General features: G+C 31.8%; 1 protein-coding gene across 5 annotated transcripts in view; it reads right to left on the bottom strand.

The window, feature by feature from the left end:
• LOC127729482 (dynein axonemal heavy chain 12-like) overlaps positions 1-23,013 on the bottom strand; it is a 71,422-nt gene extending 48,409 nt beyond the window's left edge. For 2 of the 5 annotated variants that reach the window (XM_052237341.1, XM_052237320.1), the window contains exons 1-20: positions 22,866-23,013; positions 20,266-20,504; positions 18,678-18,768; positions 17,928-17,954; positions 13,612-13,801; positions 12,830-12,905; positions 9,691-9,849; positions 8,597-8,680; positions 8,111-8,222; positions 7,103-7,448; positions 6,823-6,914; positions 5,621-5,799; positions 5,089-5,350; positions 4,184-4,390; positions 3,674-3,795; positions 2,892-3,171; positions 2,275-2,460; positions 1,782-1,982; positions 1,156-1,350; positions 114-518 (exon numbers count right to left, since the gene is read on the bottom strand). In XM_052237341.1, the coding sequence (XP_052093301.1) occupies positions 114-518; positions 1,156-1,350; positions 1,782-1,982; positions 2,275-2,460; positions 2,892-3,171; positions 3,674-3,795; positions 4,184-4,390; positions 5,089-5,350; positions 5,621-5,799; positions 6,823-6,914; positions 7,103-7,448; positions 8,111-8,222; positions 8,597-8,680; positions 9,691-9,849; positions 12,830-12,905; positions 13,612-13,801; positions 17,928-17,954; positions 18,678-18,768; positions 20,266-20,504 (3,453 nt within the window). In that variant the 5' untranslated portion in view covers positions 22,866-23,013. Of the gene's footprint in view, positions 1-113; positions 519-1,155; positions 1,351-1,781; positions 1,983-2,274; positions 2,461-2,891; positions 3,172-3,673; positions 3,796-4,183; positions 4,391-5,088; positions 5,351-5,620; positions 5,800-6,822; positions 6,915-7,102; positions 7,449-8,110; positions 8,223-8,596; positions 8,681-9,690; positions 9,850-12,829; positions 12,906-13,611; positions 13,802-17,777; positions 17,805-17,927; positions 17,955-18,105; positions 18,133-18,677; positions 18,769-20,265; positions 20,505-22,865 lie in introns of all 5 variants that reach the window. The other 3 variants (XM_052237336.1, XM_052237345.1, XM_052237328.1) reach the window with 2 other exon arrangements.
• Positions 23,014-23,068: the final 55 nt, after the last annotated feature.

Here is a 23,068-nt window from a genome sequence, read left to right as displayed (position 1 = left end):
AAAATAATAGATAACCTTTGAACAATTTTTAATTTTGGAAAAAATCATGCTGAATTTTCTCATTTAAAATTGAATATTTCTAAATCTGAAAAACTTTATCTATGATTATTTACATCCATTGCTCTTGCACAGACATCTTTGATGGACATCAGCATAACGTCCTGTACTTGTAACAGCCATTTCTCCACAGCTCCTCTAGCATCTGAAGTTGATATCACCTGTGAGAATGTAATTTTCTCTCCTTCACTGGAAAACATGGCATGAATGTCAAGTTTGGCATCAAATTCAAGTTTAGCAATGCCTTCAAAACATTTCTTCAAATGTGGTTGTACTCTCATTGGGTCTTTTGTCTCAGACAAGATTTCCAACATTTCATCGTTGGAAAGGAAAAAGAATCGTGGGAAGTATAAACGTTTCTTCTCAAGGTAGGCATTCAATCCTTTCATGATTTTGTCTAATAGTCCATTACTGTCCTGTAGTTTTTCCAATAATCCTTGTAAGCTAGTGGCTGCCAGAACCTAAAATAATATATAGGTCATGAAGATCATTATATTCTAGAACTGTGTTAAAAGCACAATGTTAATTACATGATGCATATATATGTCACATAGAATAATTGTTGCAAAGCTGCTGCTTAACATTCAGTTACTGTATGAAGAGCCAAATGAACAACAGAAAGCACTGACAGTCATACAAACAATATATAACCTTGCACAGGACTGACACACAGAACAAAAAATAAAATGCCTCCTGCTACTGTCGAGGGAGGGCATAAAAAACAAGTGAATCTGTGAGCTACTGCTCACTAATGATACCCTCGCCCCCGCTAAAAGTATAAGGTAAACAGGAAGTTTTTGAGTGATGAATCTGAAAACGCATCACACAGTATAGCTGACTCGTATAATCCCTGAAACCAAATTTCAGAAATCCTTGTAATGTAGTTCCTGAGAAAGATGCGACGAAAAATATTCATTGGACGGACTGACGGACGGACAGACAGAGGTAAAACAGTATACCCCCACTTTTTTAAAGCAGGGGTATAAAAATATTTCATTTATGCTTGGAGTAACTTTAAAACTTCTGCATTCAAACTATATAGCATCTGATAAAATGAAGATCTAAATTGCAGTAATCTTATACTCGTGTGAATCATACCTTAGGATCTCTAGTGGTATGTTTCATCACATCTTTCCAGTTTCTGTCCACAACCAAAAACAACCGTCCTTCTTCAGGCATCTGTTGCATGATATCTTCTGAGGAGAAGATAGGTTCCAAATATAGCCACTGTGCTTGTACTTTTAGCCATTCATCTATAGTATCCTGGATTCTGAGTAGACGCTCCTCCCATTCCTATAGAAAAAAGAATAATAAATACCAATGTATGGATCCATGTTTATTGTTGAAGACCATATTGTGAACTGTACTTTCTTATCTTAAGTGTAGGTTTATTTTCAAAAGTTTGTCACAAATAGCAGATAATATATATTGCAGGGCAGAAAATGTCTGCAAGGAAATATATGCCTATCTAGAACACAGCCAAATTTTATAAACACATTTAGAATTTATTTGACACTATACATTAAAACTTGAAGCTTCCTTATGTTACATCAATTACATTGTATCATAAAATACTAACACATACATTCATAATTCTAATGCAATTAAATTGTATTCAAAATTTTAATTGGACAAGATCATATATTTTATGAGGTAAATTCCACACTTTTAATAACAGTCTGTAACTAATTACTAATTGTCATATTGTTTAACAATTAACTGACCCTGATTTCTTTATCAAAAGGTTTAATGAATGGTGAACCTCTCATGGTCTGTGTTTTGACGATCTGATCATCCAGGGTGGTCTGTATGTCATCAACAGCTGACAGAATATTAACACCAGAGTCTCTGTATGGTGATAGATTGAAGGTGATGTTCTCCCAGTCTTCCTTCATCTTAATCATAGCCTTCTCCAGAGAGAATTCCTGTAACAAATTCTCATATGTTATTTTTGAACTACAATCAAATAGGGAAAATCTACTGTTAGAAAACAAAATTTTTATAAATCAACTTTATATATAGTCTTCCTTATATTTAGAAATAGATAGATTGAAAATGATGTTCTCCCAGTCTCAGCGATTTCCATACATCTTTTTTGCATACTAACAGTGGATAAGGACATTAAAATAAGCATATGCACATGAATTCTTAAAATCAGTCATATTACAAACAAAATTTACATAGCCTGAAAGTAATATTATTATTAACTGACATTACCTTTGAAGCACCAGCACTGATTCCTTCAAACATCTCCATGTGTGGTCCAAGTTCTAACTTAAGGACTTTTCTCAGTGTGGAACCAGAATCTGGTGTCATATCAAAGCCAGCAATGTTGGACATATTCGTCCAGTGACGTTCCCTCATACCTTTGTTACACATGATTGCAATCACCGGCACATTATCCTATAAAAGAATAGAAAACAGATTCATCAAAACTATCTTACCTTTTATCAACAGACCTTTTATCTTTGAATATACTAAGAAGCTTTTCTACAATACTGACAAAGCAAATCATTAATGCTTACTATTTACCTAGCTTGGTTTTTCATATATATTATGGGGTTTGAATTGAAAAGAACCTTGAATTTTTACTAACGTCAAAAATGTTAGCACAGTTCAAAAGACATATTTAAAACTTAGAAAGTCACAAACAAAAATCATTACATACTTTTGAATATTTAACTACTTCTATCTGACTAATTTATCTATACACATTTTACCATATGAAGGGTTAATCAGTCTTAATAAAAAGATGGTTAAAACTGTTCCTAAATCTAAACACAGTTATGTTATATCTTTCAACATATAAATATCCACTGTGGTTAATGATCTACCTTGAAATCTTTAGTTTGATCCATAACACTGTTACAGATATTAAAACCTTCTGGAATCTTAAGTTTGACATCCTGGTCCTCAGGATTCACTTCTCCATCTCCATCTTCTGCAAGTCGCCTCTTTTTCTTTTTATCCCTGTTGACTTCATCAATTTCCATCTGCATTTTCTTCACCTTCTGGTTAAATACTTTCTGGATTTTGTAAATTTCTCTAGAAAATTCATCAACCTCTCCATCTACTTGTTCAGCATCAAGGTCCAAAAAGGCTCCATCCATCCATCTAACAACAAAAAAGAAAATATGTACCAAGAAAGTAAAAAACTTTTACCCTTTTTTTTCAAATTGCCCCAATTTGTATTAAAGTGCAGAAAAACATGAATCATCAGAAAAGCATAACAAAAAAAACCTTATTCTTCAGAAAATTTTGTCCTTAAATGGTATTTCACAATAAATTCAACATTTGTCGTTTATTTTTACATCCCCTCCCTGATATATCAAATATATCCCTGTTTATGAAGAAATTGAAACAACTGACAGCCTAAAATGTTTTGATCTCTGACTGCCTTTCTACCTTAACCTTAATGTTAACATGTACCAGAAACAACATTGCCGATTTTTTTTATTGCTTTTTGCTCATGACCGGCAATAAAACCATATCTAATAAACTAGGGTATATTTTATGACTTTTGATAATAAAAGAAACCCCCAAAATTTACTTCATAAATGCATCTCATGACCAAAAAACTACAATTTTCTTAGGAAAAATTATACAATCTACTCACTTTTTCTCAGCTTTCTGCCATCTAAGGACAACATTAAACAATCTCTGGAATGGATCAACAGCAACTGTGATGTCATTGACATCTGGATATGTAGAGATGGGATATTTGTAAAGGGCCTCTTCCTGTTTAAATAAAAAAGAAGAAATGATCCAATTTGGTATGTAAAGAATATGTGCAGATATTTTGCAGCTATAATGAATAAGAAGTAGCTTGTTTTAGAGCATTAATTGATCTGTAAGTTTAATACTTTTTGCATCAAATCTTATCTTCAGTAAGCAACATTTCTGTTCATTTGTCTGTCTCACTTTGAATCTGTATTGTTCATTGCTATGATTTTTTTTGTACCAGTATTATAAACATTTCTAATAGTGAAGCCTCAATTCATTAGAGAGAAAATGCAGCATGTATTTCTGTGAAAAGTTGGAATGACAAGTCATGATTTTTTTAACAATAATAACTGGTTCAACCATTGAACTAAAACTTTTCTTTTTTAATTCTCCTCTACCATACCTTATTAATCCATGTAATCTGTTCTTGAACCTCTTGTAATCTTTTCTGTACAACTCTGACATCACCAACATATTGTTGCATCATGTCCATTTCACCGTAATCATTGAACTCATCTACTCTGGCACGTAATTTCTCAAGTTCTAATATAACCTTCTCTCTCTTTTCTAGGAGTTGTTTCTCACCACCGTGTTTGGATTTCTCTACAAGCTAGAACACAGATCAAATATGTTTATACTAATAATCAGGAAACATTTAACACAGCTGTAGAAATCAAAATTGATTTTACCTTAATAATGATTAAGAGTTTTAGCATTTCATGTTTTCTACTGTTTTATTAATATTTTGGTACCCCTCTACCTTTTTCCTAGGCTATACATTAAACAACCCTAGCACCCCTATATATCCTCTATTTTCAAAAACTTTCAAATGTTGTCAACTTGAATTACAGTAATATAAAAGACAAATTTAAAGATCGTATGTGTATAGTATAATTAAAGACTGGCATTGACAAATTAAAGGATCATACACTACACTTAACTGTTTCAGAATATAATGCATTCTGGGTAATATTTTCAAAGCATACACATAAACATTGCAATTGGCTAAAAACCTCTTGAAAAATAGAAATTCAAGCAATGAAGGTATGTTATTTTTTAATTTGGGGGTACACATAATGAAATAACCCAAAGTCCTTTTAGATAATGAAACAGCAAATTGTACTGCTACCAATAAACAAAATTATGCCTGTCAAAATATTGTTGGAACATATCTTTTTGACTGTATAAACATATTCTACCATCAGTGCAGATTTTTATTTTCAAGTTTTAAAGGACACAATGAAAACAGTAAAAATTATTGCACTGTGAAAATCTCTACTATCACAGTAGACTTCCACGAGAACTTACCTCATCATTTGCATCAAACACTGGATTTATTCGCTGTGGCCACGTGAGTGTCTCACAATTCAGTTCAATGTCTTCTGGTGGGAACATAAACACATCAATCAAATATTTCAATCTATTTTTGGATTCAGATATCCTATCGTTGAGTTTGACCATGCCCATATTTCTAGCATTTGTAATGAATGTCATCATTTCCATTAGATCTTCACTAGTTTCTGGTGTTTTCAAAGCTCTGTCTCGAATAACTTTGAATTCATTGCAGACCCTGCATACAAAGAAAATATTTATCAGAACTATTCTATTCCAAATCTTAATGTAAGAGAGAATCTAGAACAATCAATTTTTTGCATATAGTACAATGTTCAGGATTATTATGTTTTTTTTTCTGCTATTAATCCCCCTATAAAAAAAACCAGAAGGGAATAAAAAAAATTGGTTACAGTTGTGACTGAGATTTACATTACACACCTTCATGTGTGCAGATTGGCAAAAAAAAATAATTTTACTACTAAAATATTGGAACCCAAACACTTACGCTTGATTTTCAGTTCTGTGATCATTAGACACCTTTCTGAGGAGCTCATTAGCTAATTCCCTAGATGCTTCTGCTAATCCTCTCTTCAAATCTTCACAGTCAAGACGAATCATGTCAAAATGTTCAATACTTGGCAAACCCATAATTTCAGAGGCTAAATTTCTGTATTTGTCAATTTGCTGTAAAAGAAAGGATTTGTTTATATACAAACATAGGTGATATTTATTGGTTTCATAACGAGTGAGAATTGGATATCGCTTGATATCAACTCGAGTTATTTAATTTTAATATAATAATAAACGAGCCTTCAGCGATTTTATTATTACTATTTAGATTAAATAACAAGAGTTGATATCAAGCGATATCCAATTCTCACGAGTTGTTAAACCTATTTCTCTTATGGTCAACACTCTTTTTGTGTTAAATTAAAAATTCCCTGAATCGTTGATCTAGTCTTATGCACATACGATGCGTGACGTCATATGTCCTATTCCAGCATCAAACTTTAACATCAGACATTTTAAAATTTTTTGTACCCTTAAGAATGCAATCAAGTTTGACAAAAAGAAGATTTCCAGGTGAAAAGTGTGAGTGTTTTGTATATTATTGATGAAATCACATGTCCGTTACCATGGACAAAATGTACGTCGTCTTAACCTTTGAAAGTTATCAATGACCTAACTAATAGCCAATCGAAATGTCGTAAAATCTTCTCATGATGCTGGATAAGCCAATCAAATTAACGCAGTTTTAGTATCACTTTTTTGTATCACACTACGGGCAGTGTGATACGAGATATATCTCTTCATGCAAGAAATAGATAACAGGCCACAACCATAAGAGATATGTGATTATCACATGGTATAAAATTATTGTCTCTCGGTATCAAACTTCGAAAGTGAGCAGATGGTTATATTCAAATTACTGTTTATATCACAGTTCAAAATTCAAATGGAACAAAAAATAAAATTGAAAGTAAAAAAAAAATATGTCATAATTTACTTACATTCCTGAAAGTTTCATCTAAATCCATTCACTGGTTAAAGATAAGTTTTATATGCAATGTGCAGACAGATGTCAAAATTAACACAAACTATCACATTAAACTGCCTGCTTTACTAGGTACAGGTTAAAAAATAAAACTAGTTTAGGAGATGAAGAGTCATACTCATTAAAGTAGAGAACCAGGACTATTTACTTACTATTTGATATTCAGCAAATGTATGTTCTTCCTTTACATACTCTCTGATTTCTGCCAAAGCCTCTCCGTTAACAATATAATCATATCTCTTTACTGTAAGAACAAAAAATATTTATCAAATTGGACAATAACATATTATCAAAATAAAACACCATCAATTATATATTTAAAAGAAACTTATTAATAATTCATTCAACAATACCAGCTACTATGAAAAAGGTAAAGTTTTAATTTAAAAAAAACATGCTTATTAAATTTCATAATTTTCAAACATTATCTACCAAATGATTCTAGATGATCTTCTGGATCCTTGAAGTATCTCTTTACAGCTTCCTTCAGTCTGTCAGTAGATTTCTTCAAAATATGATCAGCAACAGATATCTCCATCATGTTAATAGCACTAGCTCCTGACAGCCATTGTTGTATGTTAGGTAACTGTTGCATAGATTTACATATCTGTTCCACAACATACAGAACTGTCTCCTCTAGATCTTCCTTCAGTGGATAAAACTGCATCTTCTCATCATCAAAAGTCAGCTCCATCTTCAGAATGGGTAGATATCTATGGTCAGCTTCATTAAATAAATCTACGTAGGCATTGATTGATCTGACTATCAGGTCTTTCAGCTGTAATAATACAATAACAATGAAGAGATACAAGAAAAACAGAATTAGGTGATATAGTGATCATAGGTACTCCTGCCTGAAGCATAAGTCTTGAACAGTATATGTCTACTGTCAAAATCAAACTTGACCTGTTTATTATGTCCATGATATTGATGTGTTGAAATTCAAAACTATTCTTTCAAATGAAACATTTACCATCATATGGAAACCAAAAATTCTTCAAATTTGAAAGAAAATTAGGGAATATCTTCTGATCAGAAAATTTCAAATCAATCAGATTCATACTTCACCTAAAGTTTACAGTCCTTTACATTATCTTAAGTGCTACTTTAGATATCTTCAGGAAACCAAAAGAGAAGAAAAAACTTGAAACAGTCAATGCCAAACCTACCAAAATCCAACTTGATCTTTAATAAGTCATTGCTTTCCTTATTTTCAATTTCATAGATTAATATTTTCAACTGAGAAAGTACAAAATGAGATGACAGACTGACTTGAATGGACAGACAAGTAGGTTTAAAATATAATTTCCTACACACATGGCTGAACTGGCAAGGGGTATCATATATAAAGCATTTCACATGCTAATGCTGCACCTATAAACGACATCTGTACTAATATCGCTTTTATCTGAACTTATATCCCTTTTTACTGTCACATACCTGGTTTGTGATAAGTGTGGTTACACTGTTATAGAAAGAATCTATTTTATCTGGTTTTACTGTAGCTATACATGTTTTGTCTGTGAAAATCTGGATAATATCCTGCCACCAGCTACAAAGAAAACATGACAAATCTGTTTAATATTGAGGCAAAAATATAGCATGCAAAATACCACAAAAAAAACTTTGCATAAAATCATAACAAAAATTCATTATCAATTTACTAAAAAGACATTTTCCCTCCTAGTTTATAATAATAATCACTATTAAATTCTATATGGCTCTCTCTCTTAACAAAAAGATACTGATATGGATTTTACATGGACTTAAGTGTACACAGGGTATCATTACCAGTTTTTTTTACCTAGGACAGCAATATGACATTGGGCAATTCTGTGGTTATGATATATATATATTTGCAAAAACCAAAAGTTTTCCTTATAAATATGTGATAAGGGCAAATATCTAATTATAATCAATACAAACCTATTCATCAATTTTTCTTCTGTCTTTTCTATTTCTAATGTCACATTATTTCTGAAGGATTCAAATTCTATTGGTCCTTGTACTCTGCAATTACAAAACAACTATTTAAAAAAATACATATTTACATTTACAGCTCTTATAATATTTTGCTAATAATTTATGCTATAATTTACTGTTTGATAATTTTTTTACCATAGTCAATATTTTAACAGACAGATAAAGACCTGAAATGTAAGTTATATCTATTACCTGAACTGAGAACAGTCAACAAGGAGCATATTTCCTAGTGTTGTCTGATACATGTTGTAGTTTACCTGAACTGTGAAGCGTCAACAAGGAGCATATTTCCTAGTGTTGTCTGGCACATGTTGTAGTTTACCTGAACTGTGAAGCGTCAACAAGGAGCATATTTCCTAGTGTTGTCTGACACATGTTGTAGTTTACCTAAACTGTGAAGCGTCAACAAGGAGCATATTTCCTAGTGTTGTCTGGCACATGTTGTAGTTTACCTGAACTGTGAAGCGTCAACAAGGAGCATATTTCCTAGTGTTGTCTGGCACATGTTGTGGTTTACCTGAACTGTGAAGCGTCAACAAGGAGCATATTTCCTAGTGTTGTCTGACACATGTTGTGGTTTACCTAAACTGTGAAGCGTCAACAAGGAGCATATTTCCTAGTGTTGTCTGGCACATGTTGTGGTTTACCTGAACTGTGAAGCGTCAACAAGGAGCATATTTCCTAGTGTTGTCTGACACATGTTGTGGTTTACCTGAACTGTGAAGAGTCAACAAGGAGCATATTTCCTAGTGTTGTCTGACACATGTTGTGGTTTACCTGAACTGTGAAGAGTCAACAAGGAGCATATTTCCTAGTGTTGTCTGGCACATGTTGTGGTTTACCTGAACTGTGAAGAGTCAACAAGGAGCATATTTCCTAGTGTTGTCTGACACATGTTGTGGTTTACCTGAACTGTGAAGAGTCAACAAGCAGCATATTTCCTAGTGTTGTCTGGCACATGTTGTGGTTTACCTGAACTGTGAAGAGTCAACAAGGAGCACATTTCCTAGTGTTGTCTTACACGTGTTGTTGTTTACCTGAACTGAGAACAGTCAGCAAGGAGCATATTTCCCAGTGTTGTCTGACACATATTGAGGACTTTCATCATAGCAGGATGTAAAATGTGAAGGTTTTCTCTGATGACTTCTCTAGCATCTACAAAGTCACCATGCCATGGTCTAGAGTAGTCTAATCCCCTGTAAAATAAATAAACAATTCAATGCAGAAAAGTAAATCCCCCCATACCACCTCTTAACTAGTACGTATTTATGTTTTCCACCTTTTTCTGTATCATTCTTTTCATTTCTATTTATCTTTGTTACTATTATAACAAAATTATTTCATTAATCAGGTATTCAGATGGAGTAGTCTGTACTACACTCAACTTTTCTTTAGCTGTTGACACATATCAATTATATCTTGTGAGAGCTTGCAATAGTAAAATAGTTATTACATGTATACCTTCTATTGTTGAACACAGCAATTGTCATGCAAGTGCATGTTCTTTTATATTTTTAAAAACTGAAGTAAAATTGAGTATAAATTCAGTGTTTAAAACAGTTCAAAGAATTGAAATGAACTTTCAAAAACTGTTTCTTCAAACTTTAACAAAGACCTTTCATTCTTCAAAGAAAAAAAAAGAAGAATGTGTCTGAGGACACGAATGCCCCCACTCAAGCTTGCTTTTTAAACAAAAATGGGACGGACGAAAAGATGGTCAAATAAACACTTAATCCCCCCTTCGCCTTGCAGCGGGGGCATAAAAACAATGTTGTTTGTCAATTTAGTTTGTCTAGAAATGAGGAAACAACACATGATTCACATTAATTGCTGCATATTTCCCTAAAATTGTATTTTAAATAATAATTAAGTTTAACATAAGCAAAATGAATTGATTATATAAAAATGTCAAGCATACATGAAAAACATCTAGAAAATGACAATGATATAAAAATCTGAAAAGTGAAAGGCTAAAATATATACCCAAAAAGGTGGATGTTGATTGTTTTTACAAATTTCTTATTGACCCTCAGCATGATGGGATGCTGAAAGAGACAGTTTTTCAAAGTCCTGCACAACGAGTGGTCCTTGATGAGCAACTTTGTCCACAAAGAAATGCCCTTTGAAGAAAACCTTTCTTGCTACAGTTGTCTATGGAAGGCCATTTTGGTAAAATAAAATTGGCCTAAATCGAATATTTACAATTTTTGAGTAAACATGGTCCTCAAACCAGAAGTAGTAACTTCATTGCACTAATCTTCTAAACACAATCCAGATATAGGACTCACTTGGTAAGGGTAAAAAACTTAATAAGGTATATCAAATCAATTCTTTTTCAACCCCCAACAATTTTAGATAAAAGATTCCAAAATACTTGAGAGAATAAATGTGTTGCTTTCTACCCCATATTTGCATGTAATATATGAGGTTATGCTTTCCTGAAGTATAGAGAACCAGATAAGATTTACTATCACAACAATAACAATAGTTGGGGAGAACAGGAAATGATACTTACATGAAACTATATCTATAACATATATATATGTAATTCAAAATAATAGCCATAGAAATAAAGGATAGAATCTGTAATCCTACAGACAGCAATTTGGAAGACTTTTTCATAAACATGCAGCAGAATGGTGATTTTTGGGAAATGAAATGAAATAAACAATTTGTTTTATGATACTATAATAACCAAGTAATAAGTCTTCATTATAAGAAAAGTTTATTGTAAAATGTTAAAAGGTTTTATTATATGACTATAAATTTTGTGTTTTCTCATTGGCTAAAAACATGGGAAATCCTCTTTGATTGATTATAATCACTGCGGCTATAATCATGATAGGTTAATATAAGATTTGGAACAGCGTCCATTTACCTAAATATAGATATTCCAAGGCAACGTCAATGACAAAGGCTAACGACGTCATGTAAATTCCTGTTTATTTCTTTTTCTTCTTGTTTGCGGTGTAATTTTTCTCTTCTTCTTGTTTTCTGTGTATTTTTTTAGTAAACTTTATTGAATATTTCAACTTATGAAAATTAGCAACTGCAAAAGCAGATGATATATTTAGTATAAAAACAGGGAGCAGTTTTAAAAGTATCTTAAGCAAATACTAGAAAAATGATGAAAGATAAAAAGTCATATAATAAAACAATTGTCGTCTTTTGATTTTAGTTGATACATGTACTATGATTTAACAACTCGAGAGATATGACATTCACCCTCGGCTGTTGGCCTTGGTGTATGTCATATCTCTGGGGTTGATGAATAGAGAATAATACATGGCAAAATCCGTATCATATGCCGTTTCATCCAGAGATACCAATATCAGCCCGAGGGATGATATTGGTCGAGGGTGATACGGATTTTGCCATGTTTTATACGTTTTATCATATATTTAAACAGGAGAGTATATATGAACTGCTTTCTGATCCCTAGCACCTGGGTTACCTTCAGATTTACTTTTGTCTTGTTTTAAAAGCTTTAAAAGAACTGCTTAATTATTCATCCGAAGCACCTGGGTTACTTTACAATTGGCGTCCTGTTGTTCATAGAAATATTTTTTTATGTTTTGTGTGGTATTTCATTGAGTTCTTTTTTATAGTTGCATTTCGTGTGCCAGAAAATATGAAAGCTCGACGTCTGTGACGTCACATGCCAAACAATGACGTCATTCATGTCCTTACGACCGTTTCATTTAGGACCCATTGAGGAAAAATATTTCTAGAGAAGCTGGCATAAATTAAAACATGGACTTCATGTAAATTTAGTCGGAATCACTTCTGTCATAAATGAGAAATTTGAGTAGGGGTGTGATAAAGGGTGCGCATTAAAGCTTAGCGATACGGATTAAACAGCAGGCTATTTATTAAATATTCAAAACTACTGTATTTACTACTAAATATATGATAAATCATTGTATCAACCTCATCAAAAGTCAATAATTGTATAATATCAGTCAATCAGATTAGATAAATGAAATGTTATGATATCTACTATGAAATTTTTAAAAGTTGTTTATGTTTTTTTCTACTATGAAAACAATCAATTCATAGCGAGCCTTACTAGCTGAAAACTGACTATATGCTACTAAGTCTTCCTATAAATTTTTTTTACTTCTACAACTACACAAGTTTAACTATGACATTTGATCTTCGACCCTATATACTTACTCTGGCTCTGCTGGGGGTGGTCCAGCTACATCACCGTCTAGTCCTTTTACCTCTGGTTTTACTAATACATGTTGAACTGAAAATAGATTCAAAACTTAAATAAATGATGCTGTAAATGTCACAGGCATAGAGTAACTCAATTGAACATAATTATCAAATATGTTTTAGCAAAATATAATGTCATATTCAAAACACAGAACCAAGTAGCAGGAACTGCACTGGCCTCAAAATACTTGTTGCCAGATAAATTGCCAGCTTCAAGTTTTGTCACCAGTATTAGAATATTTACACAAAGTTCCATGTAACCCCTTCTTCAGATGTGCATCAAACTATTGTATGCCTTCATATGAAGTTAGATTTTTCATATGAGATATAATTTTTTAATAAAGGTTTCCTTGGTCATCGTTTATCATTAGAAGACTTTCTTACTTTAATAGCAAGCAGAAGATAACTTACATGTTTGTTTACATTGAAACTGAAATTAAATCATTTTTAACCTTGAAGAAACTGCAAATCTTTCAATTTTGTTTTACAAAGTCATTGTATGTTATATTTAATATTCAAATTTTAAGTCCTGTGATTAGATTCATTTACTACAAGTTCATCATATACAAAAACTTGTAACAACAGGACAATGAACATTATCATCCCATTGAAAGTTATCTCCCCTGAAACTGTACCAAGTCGTTGTACACTTGATACTTAACCAAGAGCAGGACAAATGGATCACACAGACCAAAATACAATGTTCCAACCATTTTAAATAAATAAATAAAATTTACCCATGGATTTTTTCATGCTTCCAGTATAGTCTTCTTTTATTTCCTCAAACAATTCATTGATAACTTCTTTGAGAGGAACAGTGTGTTGTAATTTCTCTGGAATCATGGTCAGTATATGTTCTGACCATTCTTTCTGCATAGGTGTGATAGGTCCACTTTCTACACATTTCTTCAGATACTGGTAATTCAGCTGTAGTAAATTATGCAACAGTATGAATATTTCATTTTAGAAATGTAACAGCTTTGACATGGTACATTTTCAATGGTGACCAATTAAACTTTACTTATTCTGGAAAAAATCACATTTGTATTATTTGAATTTTTATGAAATGCAACATATTCAACTGCATTTCTGAAAGTCCTGTACCTCACAAAAAGCTTTTTAAGCTGCACCATCTGTACATTCATCATGGTTTTGACAATGTTACATATGTTGTTTAGTCACTGACCATTTTAAAGACTTGTTTGGACCAATTCATGAGTAATTCACTTGATTACAGATATTTACAAATTTCATCATAAATTTTTGCGTGTGATAATAATATTAGACAATGTTCAGGTGAATGTTGTATAAAATTAATAAATTACAGGACTGAAATTAAAGGATGGGTATTAAGTCATTTAGAATAGTAAATCTTGTGATAGATGACTGCATTTTTTCTAAAAGGATAAGATTAAGAACTCTAAAAGCAAAAGCATCAAACATTATTTATACAACTAATACTTATAATGTATTCCTAGTTGAATTGATTATGAAAAGACTTTTAGGGCTAAGAAAAGCATTTGATTTACCTAACTATGTATTCGACTCATCTTCTTTTTTGTAGAGTAGTTTTATTACATAAATATCTTGGTAAGTGCAAAAAATTGCAGTGTCTATTTGATTATGTTTTTGAAGATAATGAAATGTATTTTAACTACATAAATATTGGTAATGTGTATTTCAGAAAATTTCTTTAGACATTTTTTGACAAATTTTAGGTGTTTTTTTTCAGTATAAAATCAGTATGATCATATATAATAAAAAATAAATCTTTTCAATCTCATTTGCCAAAGTAGAGTTTTAACTATTATTTAAGAACATAAAAATCTATCAATATTTGGAAAATTACCAAGTGCAGGTTCAACAAAAGATCTTTAAAAAGGTTTAATCAATATTAATCAGTGGTTTGTTGTAGTCTATTAAACTTTAATGTAGATAGACATTCTGATTCATAACAGAGGTCAATTGTGTTATCCAGAACAGCTGATCATTACATGAATTTTTTAAGTAAATAATGATAATATTTGGAAATGTATCAAATCATGGGGAAAATTGATTATATAAATAAAAAATGTTTTACACCCAAGGTAAATGGTATTCAATCCCATAATAAACTTCAAGCTTACAAAACTGACTGTTATGAACAAGTCAAGAAAGAGTTCATTATATGAATAAAGTGAGATCTGTGGTATGTATCCCAATGACCAGAAAATCAAAATACATTGTACGAGTTTACATACAGATATCAACAAAACACAGGTCTCTTAAATGGTTGCACTCCCATTCATGTCATCTTCAGGACTGGATTTGCAAATTTACCAATTGTATTACTTTTTTTATGTTTTAAATAAAAAAAAAAAACAATCCATTTTATTTTCAAACAACTTATAAGTGACAATTTAATTGTTGATACTTTCAAAAACTTGTAATATTGCATAAAAAATTGGTGATTCAAACGAGACATTGATGAGAATACTTAGTTATTACATGTAATATACTTCATATTATAATGTTTTATAATAACTAGTCTTGTCTTAGGCAAATTAAAATCACAAAACATGAGAGGTATTACAGAGAGAAGCAGGTATGTTAGACTGATAGACCATAAGACTATGGGTTAAGCATAAAGACATGTTTCATTATTCAAAATTACTTTAAATATCAGGCCTCAACAATAACTTTTTTTTCAACTTGTCCAGTAGGACAAGTACATACCAAAACTTACTTGTCCGAATGAAATTGTAACTTGTCCAAAAAAAATCTTAATAATAACCTTTTTTGCATTTTAAGTTGATTGAATTAAAACAATAGAACAGAATTTTATTTTAACATATCTTTTGCAATACTTTTCAAAAATATGAGTCGAGAACAACTGAATCTAGTCATATCACAGGACTTAAGTTCTAGTTTTCATCAATGCCAAAGTCTCATCAGACTCTGCACATGAGGCACCGTCTGATAGGATTACCAATGTACACTCATTGGATTTGTATCCTGGTTTTTTAAGTTGAAAAAAGTTTATTCAAATACAATCAATAAAAAAAAGAAGATGAGGTATGATTGCCAATGAGACAACTCTCTGCAAGAGATCAAATGACACAGAAATTAACAAAGTATAGGTCACCCTATTGCAAGTATTGTTTTTTTCTACATATGATCAAATATGGTTTTGTGAATTTTATGGTAAATAATTTCTTCATTTTTATTTAAAAAATATTTTTGTTAAAAAAATTACAGGTATGGTATTTATTATAAAGCAACAGAATAAGGTAGGAAAATGAGGTACTGATTTGTCTTGGTCCCGTAATGTCTCCTGCGTTACCAAACTGTCTATTAAATATGTCTCCTACGGTGCCAAACTAACTGTCTATTAAACTTGGAGCCGAATCGCTTCCGAGCTGGTGACGAACTGTCTTGTAAATTTACCTTATCTACAAAGCGCAGCGATATTCGGATCAGTAAGACTGGTTTCCGAGAACTGTTAAATAGTACCTGACAAAGAACCAGTTTTAAATTATCGATTGCAAGTAAACATGTCAAATTAATACTTGTTTTTATCTTCTTTTCTTGTTTTTGGTTTATAATTACTTTGTTTATCAAAGTTGGATTAAATTTATTTTCTGCAGAATAATTTTACTTGTCCCGTCGGACAAGCTTGATATAGCTTTTACTTGTCCGACCTTTTTTTCCTCTGGTAGCGGACAATCGGACAAGCGTTATTGTCGAGCCCTGAATATATAGTTCATATCACTTTTTCAGTTGGTATAGTCAGCCTGTATTCCTGTACTATACAAGTTAATAACGAAAAAGGTAGGTGACAACAAACAAGTGTAAAAATATTTACATCTTCTTAAATATCCCCCAAAATTCTCTAGATCATAAAACTGTATTAGGATTTGTTATTAATAATTAAATGGATAAACCTAGGTGAATCATGTGCAAAGTTTAATTTTAAAATTTTCTCAACTAATTTATATTTCTATAGATGAATCTAAGATTTATTTTTTCTTTTGTCAACATTCTTGCAAGGTTCTGGTGTCTTTAAAACATGAAAATGATAAGACTAATTTTGTGATATTTTCAGTAATTGCTAATGATTTGACTGAAACAAACAATGCAGGTCAAGGTGTATGTAAATTACTTAAGATTTTCAAGGCAAATTTGTTTTAACTTTTTCTTCTTCATAAGTCAACAATGGACGATACAAAAATTCAAACTGTCTTAGGGACAGAGATCTGAATCTAAAATGTAAATTACTAAAACATCTGCTAGGACTGGCAAAGAACACTCATAGCTATCTATCATAAGAACTTACAAAATTACTGCAACTAAAATGTTTTAACAGGACATTTGAAACATGCCTTTAAAGAGCATTAACTGAAACTTTTCTAAATATGGCTAAATACACACAAGTGGGCTTCATAGGCAAAGAAAGTACATTTACTTCAAGATTAAAGGGAACCACAGAATTAAATATTCCCTTCTTTTGATTCTAAAAATATTTCCATCTGTATCTATAATGGTGACAGTTTACCTGAGTCATATTCCTTTATTTCCAATATTTATGTTAAGATAGAAATTTTTTGCTTCTAATAGTTCTGTCACATTCATTCAACTTATTCAATGAAAAATATGGAGGTAAAATAGTAATGCCAAAAAAGTTTAGAAAATTAAAATCCCAGTCAGTAGAATACCAGGGTGTTGGATAAGGCATTCTTTAACTCATGTGATGACATTTTTAGTATCAAAAGACCTAACCACTAAATCAATTTCAATTAATTATATGTTATATAATTAATAAGAATGGTAATTTCCTAGATACATTGTATAAGCCAATTTAGAAAGGTTTCACAAGTTATGACACACAGGATCTGTTAGTAAGCTACCACCATCCTATACATACCCTGATTCTACGATCCTTTCCCATCATCTAATAACATAATACAATGTACAGTGTGCATCTACTACTACTACTTATATATATGTACCCTAACAATGAGGTGCATGATATTACAATGTGCATTGTTTTATTACATCTATCGTCAATACATACCCTGATTTTACGATCATTGCTCATCATCTGGTGAATACAACATGCATTGTTACAATGACGACATTAAATGTGTTTTTCCTTGTGCATGTGGATGAACTAAACTTGTTCCAAGTTGTGTAAAACTTAACCCTTAATTCCCTCAAAACAATGATTTATTACATCTATCGTCAATACATACCCTGATTTTACGATCATTGCTCATCATCTGGTGAATACAACATGCATTGTTACAATGACGACATTAAATGTGTTTTTCCTTGTGCATGTGGATGAACTGAACTTGTTCCAAGTTGTGTAAAACTTAACCCTTAATTCCCTCAAAACAATGATTAATTTGAATTACAATTTGTTCTGAGTTACCAGAAATTAAAATAATCCAGTATATCGGAATACAAAATGTTCAGTCAACATTTATATTATAGATTCCCATCAGAGATCTGACGAAAACTAAGAGCTTCATTTTCACCCATTTATGAACATATTAACATCTCATTAACATTGTTGTGTGGTCAATTTTGCCATCTTCATGTACCATCACATCTAATAGACTTCAATTACTTCAGAATCTTCTTATTGCTCATTCAGGACAGTGAATTATTTGTTGGCAAAATCTTTTGATTATATGGTGATTGCATATAATTCTTTTGTTTTACCAATTGTGATAAAACTTAAAAAAGGACTTTTAATTTTGAACCAGTGCAGTCTTAACATGGCAACAGATAACAAAAAAAGCTAGCATAAAGCTCCTACCTCTGGAGGATAGTCTGGACTTGGTGGTTTTTCTGGGGCAATGCTGTTTAATTCTTGGGTCTCTTCGTAATCCTGCATGGATTTTTCAGTTCTATAAAATAAATATAAAAACAATTTCAATAAGTTTTTCCTAAACTTTCATATCACAGGGAATCAATCGTCACTAAGATCATTTACTGGCTATGATGAGACATTTAATTTTCTATTTTGGAGTTTCAAAAGTAATGTATGATTGCATATATATTAATACAATAGAATGAACATTAAGTGATAGATAAATTTACAAATAATCTAGAAAAAAAAAACGTGCTTGACAAATTGAAAAAACCCGTGCCAGTGCGTCTTGAAGACTACTTGAAATGTTTATGGTGATACACAGCGTGGGTTTGTGTTTCTCAAACTGTTTTTTATGCACTGATGCATTATGTTGATACTGATAGTTTTCAGTGGCGGATCCAGAAATTTTCATGAGGGGGGGGGGGGGGGGGGGGGGGGGCCCACTGACTGCCTAAGAGGGGTCCCGCTCCAGTCATGCTTCAGTGATTTCCAAAATAATCATCCAAATTTTTCCCACAAAAGGGGGGCCTGGGGCCCCTGGAAAACCCTCTAAATCTGCCTCTGGTTTTGATTAGTTTGTCAGTTCTTCTACCATAGGAAATTGAAATTCCAATTAGTAGCTTCTGTCTCTGTGTTACACAGGTGCTCCTAGAACGGAGGAAATAACTCAGAGAAGAAGAAGACAACCTAGAACACTGATGATTAAAACATTTCTCAGTGGTGCTAGTTTGTAGTATTTCTTTTTTTTTCGAAAGGTGCAAGTCAAGTTCTGTCTCTGTGTGATACGGGTGCTCCAAGAACGGAGGAAATAACTAAGAGAAGACAATCTAGAACTCTCTGATGATTTAAAACATTTCTTCAGTGGTGCGAGTTTGTAATATTTTTTTTAGATTGGTGCAAGTTCTGTCTCTGTGTGACACAGGTGCTCAGAGAAAGGAGGAATTTACTATGAGAAGAAGAAAACAATCTAATGATTAAATACATTTCTTCGAGTTTATTATACTTCTTTTTTTTGAGTGGTGCGAGTTTGATAAAGTGATGCAAGTTGTAATAATAAGTGAGAGTGTTTGAGTGGGGTGAGTTGGCCTAGGGCCGAGTTGTCATAAATCCAAGACAAATTGAATACAAAATCATTTCCGCCTGCTTACAAAATGTAGACGGTAAGGAACCAGCTACTGAACTTTATTTGGGGTTTAATTAATTAAGCTACGCTAATTAAAGCAATTACTATATGAAGTTATAAAGTACATTTCGTACACTATATATTTATTATTATATAATACTTTAGAAGATCGTAGGCTCGTAGACAAACCGGCTAAAAAATGTTGGTCTCCAAATTTATTAGAATAGATAGCATTGGAATATAATGTACATGTACATGTAGTTTTCAAGTTTAAAAAAAATTAAAACAACAAAGCATTTCATCTTTTACTGTAAAGTCTTTACTCTTTAACATCTAACAAACCTATTTAGTACTTTTAATGTACCGGTAACAAGATCATAATTTAAGATAAATTTGGGACAAACTTACAAAATATTCATAAGCATGGCTTGTTTGGCATTGGCCAACCTGTAAGTCATCAGTTTACTGTTGGCATAGGGGTCATCAGCCCTCTTCTGTGGTTTATTGATTGGGGGAAGTCTAGGATATCCATTAGGTCCAATACTTCCAAGTTTGGTCCTCTGAGGTCCATTAGAATTTCCATTAGGTAATCCATTAACACCATTGGACACTCCGTTTGTGGAGGCTTTACCACTCATTGATGTCATCTGTATAAAAATAATAATTCTTTGAATATTGGTTGAAATCACATTATATTATTGCTTTGTGTGAAACCTGAATAACATTTTACTGCAAGCTACAAGTACATGAATGTGTAAAGTTGCTCTCAGAAAAGATATCAGTTTTCACAACATGCTAGTGTACTTTCATGACATTCCAAACAAGTAAGAAAAATTATATTCCCAGCTTTGAAGATGTTATTTGTTTATTTGGGTTTTGACAAGCTATTCAGCCAGTCAACATGTAAATTTATGTGATAATTATTTGTAATTTTCAAGTCTCCTTCCCAGACAAATAAGTCTTCAATTTTGAAGCCCGACTCCAGGTGAGGGATTTTCTTGCTGCGTTGAAGACCCATTGGTGGCCTTGGGCTATTTGACAAATTCCCCGTTATTCATTCTCTATTTCATTTCAAATCAAAACTTATGTATATGATGAGAAATATAAGCACTATATACATAGTATCTTCTTTTCCATTACATTTATTGAGTTTAGTTACATGCTGTCTACATGTCATAAATAATATTTTTTCATTTGTCTTAAGACATTTAAAATCATTAAATTACCATCCTTATATGATTGGTAGTTCAATTTGTATTTCATTTATATTCTTTTATCAATTAACATTATTTTAAAGAGGGTAACTTATATGATTATATATTCATCATTGACACTAAAACGTTATTAATGTTGACATCGATAAAAAAAAAGAGACTGACAGAATTTTTGAGGTTGAAATTTTGAAAAAAATGGAAGATTTGAATTATTAACAGGAGGGAATGAAGAGGGCTTAAAAATCGGGAGATTTTGACTCCCGCCAGAAAGTACAGGATCTTGGGATTTTTTTTGAAGTACATGTAGGCGATCCCTGCTGGAATACACCTTATCCCTATATTTATTTCAATCTGGATAAGTTCTGACATTATATAACTTTTTCATCCTGTTGAAGCTATCTGGGGCCCTGTTTAAACTATGTATAATGCGTATAACTTTTCAAAGAGACATGTTTAAACCATTGTAAACATTTCATACAAAGCATTTGTACGATTTTAATTTGTGTTTTAAAAAAGCGGATCATAATCTATCATAGTTTCAAAATGTCTGCTTTACTGACGCAACAAGCACACAAAATTAAGGTAAGAATTTGTATATACATGTATGCACACATTTCTAGCTGTCAGTGAAGATTTTGAGTTAAAATTGGGTCTCAAAGTTCAACCAAAAAAATGGCAGGTACCACGATTTCCTGAGGATTGCAAGAACAAATGAATATCCCAAGGACAAATAGATTTGTCCCGAAAACATGATTTTACATGGTGTTATACTACTTTAAACAATATTAAAGAATATAATTTTAAGATATTATTCGTTTTTACTCAATAAAAGTGCAATTTCACTTCAAGAAATTGATAAGTAGGTCTTGTATGCAAATTCCTTGTTGAAAACAATATGGCGGACATAATTATTCAAAAGGTAGACAACTTAAAAAAAATAAAAGTATTAAAAGTACTGAAAGAATAGATTCTTTAAAAAACCTGAAATGATGAAAAGTTAATACAGTTATCTTCTTTCGGGTATTTAAGCTTATCAAGCTACAGTACTTTGCTTTCAAGTCGAGTTATCTACATGTACCTTATGAATAATTACGTCCGCCATATTGTTTTCAACAAGGAATTTGCATACAAGACATACAAAATGATTTTCTGAAGATAACTTGTACTTTTATTGAGTGTAAACGACTAAAACGTCTTAAACTTTATAATTTTATGCTGTTACACTAATTTAAGCAGTATAACACCATGTAAAATCATGTTTTCAGGACAAATCAATTTGTCCTCGGGATATTAATTTGTTCTTGCAATCCTCGGGAAATCGTGGTACCCAAAAAAGGCCTCAGCACAATATGAAGTTGTAGGAAATCATCACAGCAAAAATATAAAATAGCCTTTATTAAAGACAACAAAATTATTTGGACTACTGCTTTAAATAAATTCAAACTCTTCTTAACACATATAATTATGCAAATAATCATATTAATTATATAACAATACTTATTGTATCTACTGTCTTACTGTTGCAATCACCAATTTATCTTCTTTTGCTGTTAGCAGGTGCTTGCAGCAACTGTTACATATAATTTTCCCTTACATAAATGGCTGTAAGTTTTTTTATTGCCTAAATACATAGCACTTATTGAAACGATTCGAGACGGTGCTTCACATGGCACAATGCCATAAACGAATGTCAATGCCAAATCCAACAAATAATTACAAAACCAATGCCAATGCATAATGTCATTAATGACCATAATCACACTTTTCTCGTGTTTTTCAACTTGTAATACTCACCGTTAAATTAAAACTTTAAAAAAATACACCTTATATTTGCTTCGCTATTCCTTTCGTGATTACATTGTATCAATTTTGACCAAAAATTTAAAAAGTTCAAAAAAATGTTCCAATATTCGCACTGCCTGTGTTGTTATGGCGCAAGCCACCCCGATGAGCTTTGTTACGACTATTCTGATTGGATACACTTTAACGTTGAACCA

This window comes from Mytilus californianus, unplaced genomic scaffold (genome assembly GCF_021869535.1).
Source record: "Mytilus californianus isolate M0D057914Y unplaced genomic scaffold, xbMytCali1.0.p SCAF_1, whole genome shotgun sequence".
NCBI lineage: Eukaryota > Metazoa > Mollusca > Bivalvia > Mytilida > Mytilidae > Mytilus > Mytilus californianus.
This window is presented reverse-complemented; position numbering and strand designations above follow the sequence as displayed.